At 42.6% G+C, this 12488-nt stretch overlaps 1 protein-coding gene across 4 annotated transcripts in view; it reads left to right on the top strand.

The window, feature by feature from the left end:
• LOC148512088 (E1A-binding protein p400-like) overlaps positions 1 to 12488 on the top strand; it is a 206846-nt gene that overhangs the window by 47178 nt on the left and 147180 nt on the right. For all 4 annotated transcript variants that reach the window (XM_088482083.1, XM_088482082.1, XM_088482081.1 and 1 more), the window contains exons 14-18: positions 77 to 213; positions 1042 to 1211; positions 5774 to 5948; positions 8033 to 8169; positions 8748 to 8934. In XM_088482083.1, coding sequence (XP_088338209.1) covers positions 77 to 213; positions 1042 to 1211; positions 5774 to 5948; positions 8033 to 8169; positions 8748 to 8934 — 806 coding nt within the window. The remainder of the gene's footprint in view (positions 1 to 76; positions 214 to 1041; positions 1212 to 5773; positions 5949 to 8032; positions 8170 to 8747; positions 8935 to 12488) is intronic.

Below are 12488 nucleotides of genomic sequence, written 5' to 3'. Positions count from 1 at the left end.
TGAGAAATTGGTCATTAGTTTATTAGGAAAGTGTTGTCAAGTTTTCCGCAATGGTTTGAAATTGTATCTTCTTCAGGAGTATGGGGTCCTCATTTGATTGTTGTACGAAGTTGCAATGTCTTGAAGTGGGAGCTGGAACTTAAACGCTGGTGTCCAGCACTCAAACTACTTCTGTATTTTGGGAGCCAACGAGAGCTGAGAAAGAAGCGTCAGGTAAAGCATCTTGCATATAATGTATAGAGCAGGGGTTCTCAACTCCATTCCTCAAGTTCCACCAACAGGGCATGTTTTGTGGATTCTTTAATCATACACAAGTGTATTACAGGTTGAGTCTCTAATATCCAAATGCTTGGGACTAGGGGCATTTTGAATAACGGAATATTCCGTATTTTGGAATATTTGCATATCATAATGAAATATCTTGGGAATGGGACCCCAATATACACACATAATACATTTGTGTTATATACACCTTATACACACAGTCTGCAGGTAATTTTATACAATATACTCAATAATTTTGTGGCTCAAGCAATGTTTGTGTGCAGAAATGAAAATCATTTATGTTTCATATACACCTTATACACACAGCCTGAAGGTAATTTTATACAATATTTTTAATAATTTGCGCCTTAGACAAAGTTTTTGTACATTGAACCATCAAAAATCAAAGGTTTCATTATCTCAGTCATGCCAAAATTATTCCGTATTTCGGAATATTATAATATGGGAGACTCAACCTGTAATATATTTTGCTGGGTTAGTAATTATCCCATCTGTTTCCGCAGACAGAAATCCTCAAAACATCACCTGTTTGGAAAACTTGAGAGTTGAGGTTGAGAACCAATCATATTAGAGACTATTTGCTTCAGAGGGTGTCCTCTTAAGCTTTAACATGGTAATTTTAAATTGTATTGCTGTTCATTTGTATAGTTCTTTTTCCCCCACACCATCCCAAATAAGTCATAATTACATGTTCGTAACTATGTGTTCCTAAATGTCGTTCTCCTTTTATAATTTATAATTCTGTGCTTATCCTAGAGATGGCATGAGCCGAACAACTTCCATGTCTGCATCACCTCTTATAAGCAGCTTTTTAAGGGACTCCAAGCATTTATGAAGATGAGATGGAAATACCTTATCCTGGATGAAGTCAATCAGCTCCGAAATATTACTGAGAAGCACTGGGAAGCTATCCTCAAACTCCCAAGGTTTGATTAATCGTCTTGTATTCACTCTGCATTAGGAATGTAAAGGATGTCAAGTATAGGTTTGAGTAGGCCAAGAGCAAGTGCGAAATGTGTGATGGTATGATGTAATGAATAATGGAGATTATATAGCCTATATATTGTAATGTAAGCATATACTGTATCATGTGCTTGTGTTGCCTAGCTTTAACTGGTGCTGTTACATATAAAGTACATTTCTTTTTATAATTTGATAATAGGGCAATGTTTTGTTTTCTAGTAAAGCTTGTGGCCACTTTCATTTGAAGTAAGTTGGTGTAAACCTAGATGTACATTCATAAAGTAGAATAAAGTTCCCTGAGCATGTTTATATTTTTTTATTTATTTTTTTGTGTCTCTTTTAACCACTTGCCTGGTGTGGTCACATGAGATGCGACCACACCAAGCTGATGCAAATCTGTCGACGGATGATGGAAGCTAATCTTCCGGTAGATACCGGGCTAAGCATACCCGGTCGGCTCCTCGGTTGCCACGGCGACCTTCCCCCAGTCTCCTGCTGGAGATATAGAAGGGTGGGTGCTCCTAAAATCTTCCTGCAGCCAGAGCTCTAGTAGCTCAGGGCAGCCACGGGCGACTGTCCACGGCCACCCAGACTGTTTGGCAGCAGAGAAGGGCAGTCCTCAAGATTTTCCACCCCCTTCTGATGACCGCTCTTCATGCAGGACTTTGAAGTCCTGCAAGAAGTAGCTTCATACAATGTAAAAGACAAACTTAAAAATAAATATATATATATAATTTTAATATATTATAATTTTATGGCTGGTGAGTGAATATAATATTAACAACTGACCGGCGACGTGACTAACATTGATTTATTATGTTACAATGGCACCTGTCGGGGAGTAGGATATATCAGGCAGCAAGTGAACACTCAGTTCTTTAAGTTGATAATTTGGATGCAGAAAAAATGTGCTTTGCAGACTGCTGCATTTGAGGCTGCGTAGTCGCAGACCGGTCAGAGTGCCCATGCTGACCCCTGTTCATCGCCAAAAGCGCCTACAAAAGGGCATGTGAGTGTCAGAACTGGACCATGGAGCAATGGAAGAAGGTGGCCTGGACTTGATGCTTAATGTTTCTCTTACAGCCATGTGGGATACTGGGAGCCATGGGTATATAGTGGAGCAGAGGAGCCTGGGCACCAACTAGTTAATATATTTTTTACCCAGCAAGCACAGGCTCCCTTTCCCCTATACCTCCAGCCAGAGAGCCAGTTTTAGTTTGGTACCTTAGGAGTGGGCACATTTTTAGGGGCTACTTAGTTTTGTTTTGTTTTTATTAATACTGAGCGACAGCTTGTTAGTGTCATTTTCACCCCCGCTGCTGCTCCACTGCCCTGGTTCCGGTGACCGCGGCCGGCTCCTGCACACACAGACCTGAGCACAGCCGTGGCTGGAATACTGGACACTGGTGTATCTGTGCCGATCAGGGAAGCGACTGGCTGCGTTGGCAGTGGGGGTCCTGGTCGTCTGCACCTCCAGACCGCCAGAGAAGCGAGCTATAACGAGAGGCGCTCTTTCTGAGTGGAGTCATTCCGTGGGGTCAGCCAGACGGGGAGGTCAGTATGTCCTGTTAGCTCCTCCCCCATTCCTTGGCGCATCCCCTGCCCTAGGATACCCGTCACAGGGCTGCTCCTCCCCCCCTCTCCCTTCCCTTTTGCAGACGCCGGACGGCCATTTTCATTTTGCCTGTCTTGCTACAGAGAGAGAGAGACTGGCTCCTTCCTCCCTTATACCTCAACCTTCCTGGGGTTGCAGTAGACTGGCAACCCCAGGGCCCGCTCCCCATACTAGTATCCCTACAGGGGCCCAGCTGCACCCAGTTGTACTGTCTCAGGGTACCTTGCAGCCTACTGCCTTAGAAATGCCATAGATGCAGTCCTTCTTGCATTTAACACGGGTATCTGCATCTTTTCTGCAGATGCTGGATAGGGACCGTACTTCAGGCACAGACCATCCAGACTAGATAGTTCTACACCCCTGTCCGGTTATGATTTGGACTCTGAGGTTTCTTCAGCTCACAAGGACATTTATGTCCAATGCTTCAGATGCTGAAACCTCTTCTATCCCGGAGCACTCCCTACCGAGGATGGATGTAGCGGCCTTGATAATGGCTGTCCTCAGCATCAAAGATGCCGAGCAGATGCCTATGGCTAGCTTTCCAGTCTTTAAGCATTAGCTAGAGGCCCTTCTAGTGGAGGGTTGACCTCATCCTAAAAGGTGCTTCCATGTTTCGAAGTTTATTGCCTCCTTCTATCCTCTACCTGCTGCAGATCAGCTAACATGGGAGTTTCCTCCTCAGGTGGATGCTCACTTTGTCTGCCTAGACAAGAACTCTAACCTTCTTATTCCAAATACGGCATCCCCTTAGTATCCGACAGATAGGAAGTTTGAATCATCTTTCAATGGGATTTATACACATGCAGGTGCTATCGCATGTCTAGCCCTGGCTTTCGCTTATGTGGCTAAAGCCATTGGAGGTTGGGCAGACACCCATCCATAAGAATGAGCTATTGGCGTTAGTGGTGCACATCTTATCTAGGAGAGGCAGCAATAGATACTGGTGATCTAACCTCCAAGATGTCAATATCCAGTGGATCGGGCCGACACATCGTTGACATCCGCCAGTTTCTATGCACTACAAACGAGCAGGCATGCTCCGGTGTGGTCGCCAGTCACCTCATCAGATCGTTCCTACATGCAGCTCAATTTGACAATCCGGCTGACGCCCCACTGCAGCGGGATGCGGCTGGTGCCTGCATATTTTGCGGTCAGGCACCGGATTATGTAATGCATACCGGACGCCCGATATGTCGGCCCTTTGGCGGTGTGGTTGTCCGTCGCATCTCTGGGTACACGCATCGTTAAGTATGTACCCAGCTTAAGAAAGCCCTAGAGTTTCTTCTGTATTCAAGAGGCATTCTCTGGGGTCCCAATTTGGACAAGATTGTAGCCACGATGACGGCATCCAAGACATCCTTCCTTCCTACTGCGGCAACCCCTAGGTCAAGACTGTCTAATATTTGCTTCTTTTGTCCGCAAGGAAAGGTCAAAAGCCAGCCTTTCTTGAGAACTCAGGGTTACTTTTCCAAGAGTTCCAAACCCTGAGCTAAACAGCCCTGGTCTACCAGTTGTCCTACCTTTTAAGACTACTTGCAAGCCTGCCTTTCGGGCCTCCACCTGGTGAGGCCCAGCATGGGAGGCTGAATTCTGCGGTTCTCCGACACCTGAATGGCGACCATGCCGGACACCTGGGTGTGAGGTGGTGGTGTTCCTTGGGTACGCCCAAGCCTTTCGGGAGTGACCTCCAAACTAATTTTACATGTTCCTATCTAGCTCAGTCACCAGAGCATCCTCGGGCTTGCGGTCCAGGAGGAGTATTTCCAATTTCAGACATTGTCATTTGGTCTTTCCACGGCCCCTCGGGTCTTCACGAAAGTCATGGAATCTCATTTACGTTGCAGCGGTATCAGGATTCTAATTTTTCTAGACAATCTTCTGATTCTTGCTCGACCTCCGGATGTTCTCTCGGAACACATTTGTCTCTATATAGATCTCCTCCAGTCCCACGGTGGGGTCATCGTTTGGAAGAAATCCTCCTTGTTTTGCAAGAGATGTACTATCTGGGGGCCTTGCTGGATTCCAGGGTTGAGCAGTCTTCCTCCTGCCAGAAAAGCTTTGGAAACTACAGGCCAAGATTTGCGAGCTCTTAAGTAGTCGCTTAGTCTCAATACACTCTTGCATGTGGAACCTGGGCTCGCTTGTCTCCTCCTTCAACTTGGTAGAGAATGCCCAGTTTCACACCCACCTCTTCGAATGGAGGTTCTGTCCCGGTGGAATAGGGCAGCTCACAAGCAATCATCCTCTCCTGGGAGGATCGGCTCACCCTCTGGTGGTCCAGGCGTCCCGCTTAGACAAGGGCTGTTCCCTTTGAGATTCAGCACTGGGTCCTTCTCACCACCAATGCATGTCTTTGAGGGTGGGGTTCAGTAACCTGTCGACAACCTCCCAGGGTCGGACAGGTTCCGAGAGTCTATCGATCAACATCACGGAACTCCGAGCATCAGTCTTGAGTGCTAAAGGGTTCTCCAGGTCGGTCATTCGGACTATGCTGTAGTCCTGTAAGCCCTCCTCTTCAAGAGTTGATCACCACTTGGCGGACTTCGCTTTGTGTTCTGACAGGAATTTTAACCTTAGAGTGTTTTGTCTCTCTTGGGTCACTTTCTTTCTATAGGCAGTTCTGGATTTGTATCCCCCCTCCTCCATGGCCTTATCCCATCAACTTACCTCGTTGCAGAGCATAGTGGTGCAGGGTGGACTGTATATTGCTTGGGGTAAACTTGGGTCAATAGAACTTTTTTTTTATTGACTTGATCAGAACTTGCAGCCCTTAGAGACTTATAAGGCTTAGTGTCTAACCATCCTCTTCATCGTGTGCATTACCATGTTTGCAAGTACAGTTCTATAATGTATTCATGGACTTGGGATATAATTACAACAAAATATCAAATTTTTTTTTTTTTTTCTCAGTCAGCGCAGGCTTCTTCTCAGGGACACTCCGTTACCGCACACATGGAAGGACCTGTGGACTATGGTGCACTTCCTCATTCCAGGCCTGTCCAGATCCTACTTGGACTTCCCAGTGAAGGATGGCAGTGACCAAGACCAAGAATACAGACACACCATTTCAATAAGATTGCATCGGGTAATTATAAAAGTAGAGTGACAGAAAGATGGAAAGTGTTACAAAAGTATCTCTAAAAGCTTTGATGTTCATCAGTCCATGGTAAGATAGTCTTCATTTTAGCACCCTGCACCAGTCACAACCAGGGCAGTTCCTCTTTCCTGCCTGGGGTGTCGCTCTCTGACCTGGTGCATCTGATGGACTGATGAACATGATAGCTTTTAGAGATACTTTTGTAACACTTTCTATCTTTATTGGAAAAATAAATTATTTCACACAGCACTTTTTGATGTTAGATGTAGGTTTAAAGTTAATATAAATCAATTAAGTTCCTAAGTTAATGGTATTGAGACCAGATGATCAAACAAATTATCACATTTATTTAAAAAAACAGAGATAATACATAAACAAAATGCAGTGTTAATGGCATCAATTGACAATCAAATATAACACTATATATTAAGATATAATGGGATCTTTGTAATCATACCAAAACAGGCCCTGTGTGTGTGTGTGTGTGTATTCATCATGGCAGCTGCACAATGCATTTCGGACGTTATGTCCTCCTTCAAGCGCACACCACGGGCCTATTTTGGTATGATTACAAAGATCCCATTATATCTTTATTTATATTGTTATATTCGATTGTCAATTGATACCATTAACACGGCATTGTTTGTTATTTATCTATTATCTTCTTTTTGTTGTGAAATAAATATGATCATTGTTTGATCATCTGGTCTCAATACCTTTATTTTGGGAACCTAATTGGTTTATATTAACTTTAAACCTACGTCTAACATCAAAAAGTGCTGTGTGAATTTAATAATTTATTTTTCCGTTAATTCCATTTGAGTAAAGGTGTTTTACTTATACTTCACCTGCTGCAGGTTTGGTGTGTACCGCGCCATTTAAAAGTTTCTACTCTTGTGCTGAATATTACTTTCCATCTTTATGCAAGTAAATTTTTAATCTTAAATCATCTGGGATCTCTTTTGTTCGAGGCTAAATTCACATCACTTGAAAATACAATAAGGCTGTGAAATGGTGCTAATTATGATTGGATAATGCAAATTATTCATACACTTGTCAAAGAAATAGTCTTACATCTGTTCACAGTTACATGTTATGTTAAAAATCCATCCAAAAACGAATGACCGTTCTTACCCCCTTCTTTGTATAATCTTGGATCCTTTATTAGGGGTAGATGATACAGATTCATTCAATCATGTTCTTATGAATCAGTAATCTTATAAAAAAAAAAAAAAAAGAAAATCATACTGCAACACGTGGCTATGATAGTAAAAAGAATGCATTCACACATTGCACTCACATGGTATAAAACCTCAAACCGCATATAACTACTAAAGTGGTAACCCCAAGTATGGTTGCTGACCCAGATCGTTCCCTCCTACCACTTCAGATGGTTTGTAGCTTAAGGTTCTCAACAGTCCCAGGAATTACCAGAGATCCCCAAAAGTAGGTGGAAACGATAGTACTGCAACGCCACAGGGAAGCAAACAGTCTCTCTCATCACAGGCTTAACATGTTTCGGACGCTGCGGTCCTTCCTCAGAAGCTTAGTGATGAGCTCTCCTAACCCTATTTAAATACCCTGTCCGCCCTCCTCCTCGCGCTCCTGCTAACCTGAGTGCGTCATCACCTCCAATAAAAACCATTTGTGAATGGTTTTTATAGGGCACTGCAACTCGGTCAACACCTCCATTTGTCTCATTGGCTGGATACCACATTATCTAACTCCTGATGCCAATTTTCTTTTTTAGAAGTTGTCCTAGGCAGGGTTTACATACTTTATCCAAGCCTTACTTCGAATTTTAAAAAGACGTGTTCAATATGGACAAGAAAAGTACTGTAATGTATGTGTTTTAGTTTAAGTAGTTTGTGTTTGTCTACTCTTGTGATCAGATCACTTTTTATGACCAATTTATGCTAAAATCCAGGTAACTCCAAAGGGATCACATATTTTCTTGCCACTGTACATAGTTGAAAAGCTTAGAAGGAGGTGGAAAACTCCTTTCATTTGTTTATATGTCACTATGTTTTATGGGTTCTGTTACAACAGTAACATTTGTGTTCTTTTTACAGTCTACTCAGCCCTTTATATTGCGTCGGACCAAGAGAGATGTGGAGAGGCAGCTAACCAAGAAATCTGAGCACGTGCTGAAGTGCCAGCTATCTAATCGACAGAAGGTCCTGTATGAGGATGTTATGATGCAGCCTGGGTAAGAGAGCTTTTAGAGGACTGAACATGTTTCATTAGTCTGCTTAGGTTCATAATTTAGAAATTAGTCTTCAAATCAAAGTTTTTAGAAGATGTACACAAAAATTAAGGAAACATGGCAATGTTTGTTCTTATACTTGATTTGGGAGTAGCACGTTTGGTGTATTGGTTAGCATTACTGCCTCACAGTACTAAGGTTGTGAGTTCAATTCCCAGTCATGGCTGATCTGTGTGGAGTTTGTAGGTTATCTCTGTGTTTGTGTGGATTATGCCTGTGTTTGTGTGGGCTTCCTCTTGAGTGTGCCAGGTTTCTCCCACACTCCAAAAACATACTGCTAGGCTACTTTCTGCTGATGAAAACTGTATGTATGTGTGTCTAGAGAATATAAATTGTAAGCTCCACTGGGCCGGGGGCTGATATACATGAAATATTCTATGTAAGGCGCTGCATAATATGTGTGCGTTATAAAATAAAGTTACAAATTTGTAGAAAATATTTTGTTCTGGGAACCTTTTCTGTGGTTATAGTGTGTCTTGTACTTTTTGCAATAAAACAGACATCCATTTATTCTTGGATAGGACACAGGATTCCTTGAAGGGAGGACATTTTGTCAGCGTTCTTCATGTCCTAACACAGCTACAGCGAATATGTAACCATCCAGATCTGGTTGATCCACGTTCTGGATATTCCTCTTATGCGTGTGACACTCTACATTATGAGACTGCATCACTAGTGCTTCGAGCAATGGAGTATGATCCATGGAAGGTGAGAGAACAAGCGTACTTTCCTGGTCGCTTGTGCTGTAATCTTTTTGAATGATTATTTATTGGCTTATATTTTCTTTGCCTTCCGGGAGGGGAGGGGGTGGGGGGGAGCTATTAAAGGTCAACCCTTCATTACATGAGTAAATTTGGTATAATAGTTATTTTGGTGAGAGATGCAGCAAAACATGGTTGATGCTTACAGTTTCATCTTGAGGATTTTTCTCTCAATAACCCTCTATTACTGATTACTGCTATTGGTATATATCCACACTGACTATAAGTGTTAACTGCACACCATGATGCTACTCTAAGTTGAATAGTCTCTGACACCACCAGGATCCTTCACTGACAATCGGATCAGCTGCTTTCTGGGTGGTGTTTAGCTGCTGCAGCACCTTTTTACTGGTGATTGTAGCTGCTTCCTCCTGACTGCTTACTTTTAGGTTTTGAATGCTTGGTATGAGCGTGCACAGTGAATACCCAAGCCAGGTACTACAAAAGGGCAGCGGGCAGATGGATTGAGCATTAGACTTTTTTTTACTGTAGGTAAAAGATATATAGCAGTAATACAGCAATGGTCTTTAGGCATAGTACTGTTTGTTGTTCATCAGTAGCTCTAAATATCAGGTAATACCCAAAGATGCCACCTGCCACTCCACCTCCATTCAAACAATTTTACATGTGATACATTTAATACAGTAAACATAGGCTCACTTCTTCCATTATTGCTTTCATTGACTTAGTACTCAAGGTGCCGTAAGTTCTGCCTTTAGGTTAAAAATTGTTCTGCCCGAGGACCTAGCCTCACTCCAAACATCTCAAAGCGGGCCATCAGCAGTCTCTAGGATTACTGAGTTTGCCAGTTACAAGGGGAACCAACTCCTCCTACTGGGACAGTCTTTCTGCGTTACAGGCTTTTCCTTGCTTATGGATACTATGAAATTCATAAATCTGAACCCCAATTTTCCAATTCCCCAATATGTGTTGCAGCCACTTTTGAGTTTTGATCAGTCACCAGAGTGATATGTGGACTATTCTATTAGCACTGACTTGCTGCCCTCACAATAAACACTTTGCCTCAGACATACCACACCTACCGTACAACAGTTTCCTGCTCAAATAAACCACCAGGTGCTGCTAACTATCCATCTACGTATGGCTTAATACTGTTCCAAGTCCATACTGCACTGGAGCACTCGCCAGAGTATTTCAATGCCTGTAAAGTTAGCTCTCAAGTGGATGTTTGGTACTGCACCATCTTTTTGGTAGGTCTACTCCAACTTTATAACCATAGCGAATACCATGTAGTACCTTGCATCTGTTAGGATTGCTACCACACATATTTGGGTTATGGGCTGGTTCCAGTTATGGACTTCTTCTGTATTCTTGGATTTTCACCTAACAGTTCCCTCCCCGCCAGCGTATAATGAACCTCAGATCTACCAGTTGCTCAGACATTGCTAGAGTTTGTACACTCACAAGACCTCTGGTTTTATTAAATCTTGGTCGTCTGGTCTTGTCAAAAGAGATTTCCAGTCGCCAGACCAACTTAGTAGTGTGTACGTTCCTGAGACTGGTTTGCCCAATTCTTCTCCCAATTCATCACTGTCATAGCAGCCGGTCTGCCAAAGATTGGAAGAGTGTATTCGACAATACAATACTTTCAGCTGATTGTTTCAGAAGATGCAAATTGGAGATATGCAGCAAAATTGGACATTTGTGTACACGTTGTCTGGATGCACAATCTGTGACCAGGTTTCAAATAGAATTGTATAAACCGTCTGATCTGGAGTGTATCCAGCTTTACTCTGCTAAATATATTCAGAAATGCATCCACTACCTTTTTGCAGTGATCATGGACAGAGCCACGGTCTCCGAATACTGCATAGCATGATCCACCAAGTTGATAAAGTATTTCGTTTATTAATGATACATTAAAAAATATACAATTGATCTCAATGTGTGTTTGTACAGTAGCCTGTTTCTGACTTAGAGTGATCTTATAACATAATTATATTGATGTTTCACGTGGCATCTGCCCACTTCATCAGAATGGGTTATGCTGTCATTTGAATTTAAATACATTGTGTCATTTATTCTGAAAGTATGAAAGATAAATATCAGTGTTCTAGTTAGTGCTTAGGGACCTGTTAGTGTAAATAAAAGTATTTAGTGACTCTTGTACAGAGGAGCTGGTTACTTTATTATTAAAATTGATAAATACTGTTACAATGAAGGTGTAATATACGTGGTAACCTGAACAACTAAGGATATATATTTGCGGTGGAGCCTTTTAGTAAAAAAGTTATATAGTAGAGCAAAGATCACTCGCCCGTAGAGTGGCAGACTTAAACCTCCTGGCACGAAGCATAGGGGTTTCCTATTTTACTTGCAGTTGGACCGGATTCTGCTGTTGCAGGAAGCATATTGGACATTTTTTTTTTTTTTTTTTATAATGTTTTAAGGGTTCAGGTCTCAGTATTCTTGGTTTTGTTCAGAAAAAACTGAGCTATTAACTTGATCTGGCTATCGACTGATCATCTTTCAAGGTGTGATTTATGTGCAACCTCCATACATCTCCAACCTTGTCTGGCAACTTTATATCAACCTTGTTTCGAACATTGGATTTGGTGTAGTTACTTTTCCTTTCTCAACATTTCTGTTAGATATCTCCTCTGTGTCACGCTTCTCACTATTAAAACCATTTTCTTACCACTCCGGTGCCTGTCCAGAATAGCACAGAGGTCCGCTCATGCTGCACATCACTCCAGGCTGGTGCTAATGGTCGGTCTGTGCTGCTCCTGTCCCGTCTGCTCAGTGTCCTGTTACTGAGCATGGAGATGGCTCTCCGCAGCCTCTTGCGAGCAACGTGTCTTCCCAGCAATATGGCACACAGGCTGTACACCAGAGTTCCCTCCTAAACAACAGCATGGGCACAGCCAATGTTGGACTCTGTCACCTGACACTCTTCCTCCACTCACAGAGCTGCTCTGAGACCACCTGATCACAGCATTCAATTTTTGAGGATTCTCCCCTATAAATTCCATTGCCAGACTGGCCTCTGTTGCCAGTACAACGTCGCTTCTTGCTGAAGTTACACCTCAGTGCTGAGCTCCCAAGTACTCTATCTGAATGGTCCTAGTCCGTTATATCCGCTAAATAAGTCTCCTATACCATCTTGAACATCAGTCTGGTTTTTACCAATGAGAATTGTTCTTACAGCCACCGTCTGTTCCAGCCGATACCTCCAACCATTGGTCGCATCCGATGCTTCCAACATTGGACTCATTAATTAAGTTCCTTAATTCTTCAACATCGGTCTCAAACCAGTCAAGTTCTTCAGATCATCAACATCAATCTTAAACTGATCCAACTCTCAATCCTGCATCATCGGTCGCAATCCAATTCTGCTCATTCATTCAGTATAAACTCCAGTTCTCATTCCAACCTGCTGTTTAGTTAAAGACATTCCATTCTTGTTCTTGCCTTTGGGCCCATCATTCGCTGCAGATCCTCTATCTTCTCACAGCAATACATGAGGAAGTTCTGGCGCAA

Source organism: Taudactylus pleione, unplaced genomic scaffold (genome assembly GCF_031769625.1).
Source record: "Taudactylus pleione unplaced genomic scaffold, aTauple2 ptg000282l, whole genome shotgun sequence".
Lineage (NCBI taxonomy): Eukaryota > Metazoa > Chordata > Amphibia > Anura > Myobatrachidae > Taudactylus > Taudactylus pleione.
This window is presented reverse-complemented; position numbering and strand designations above follow the sequence as displayed.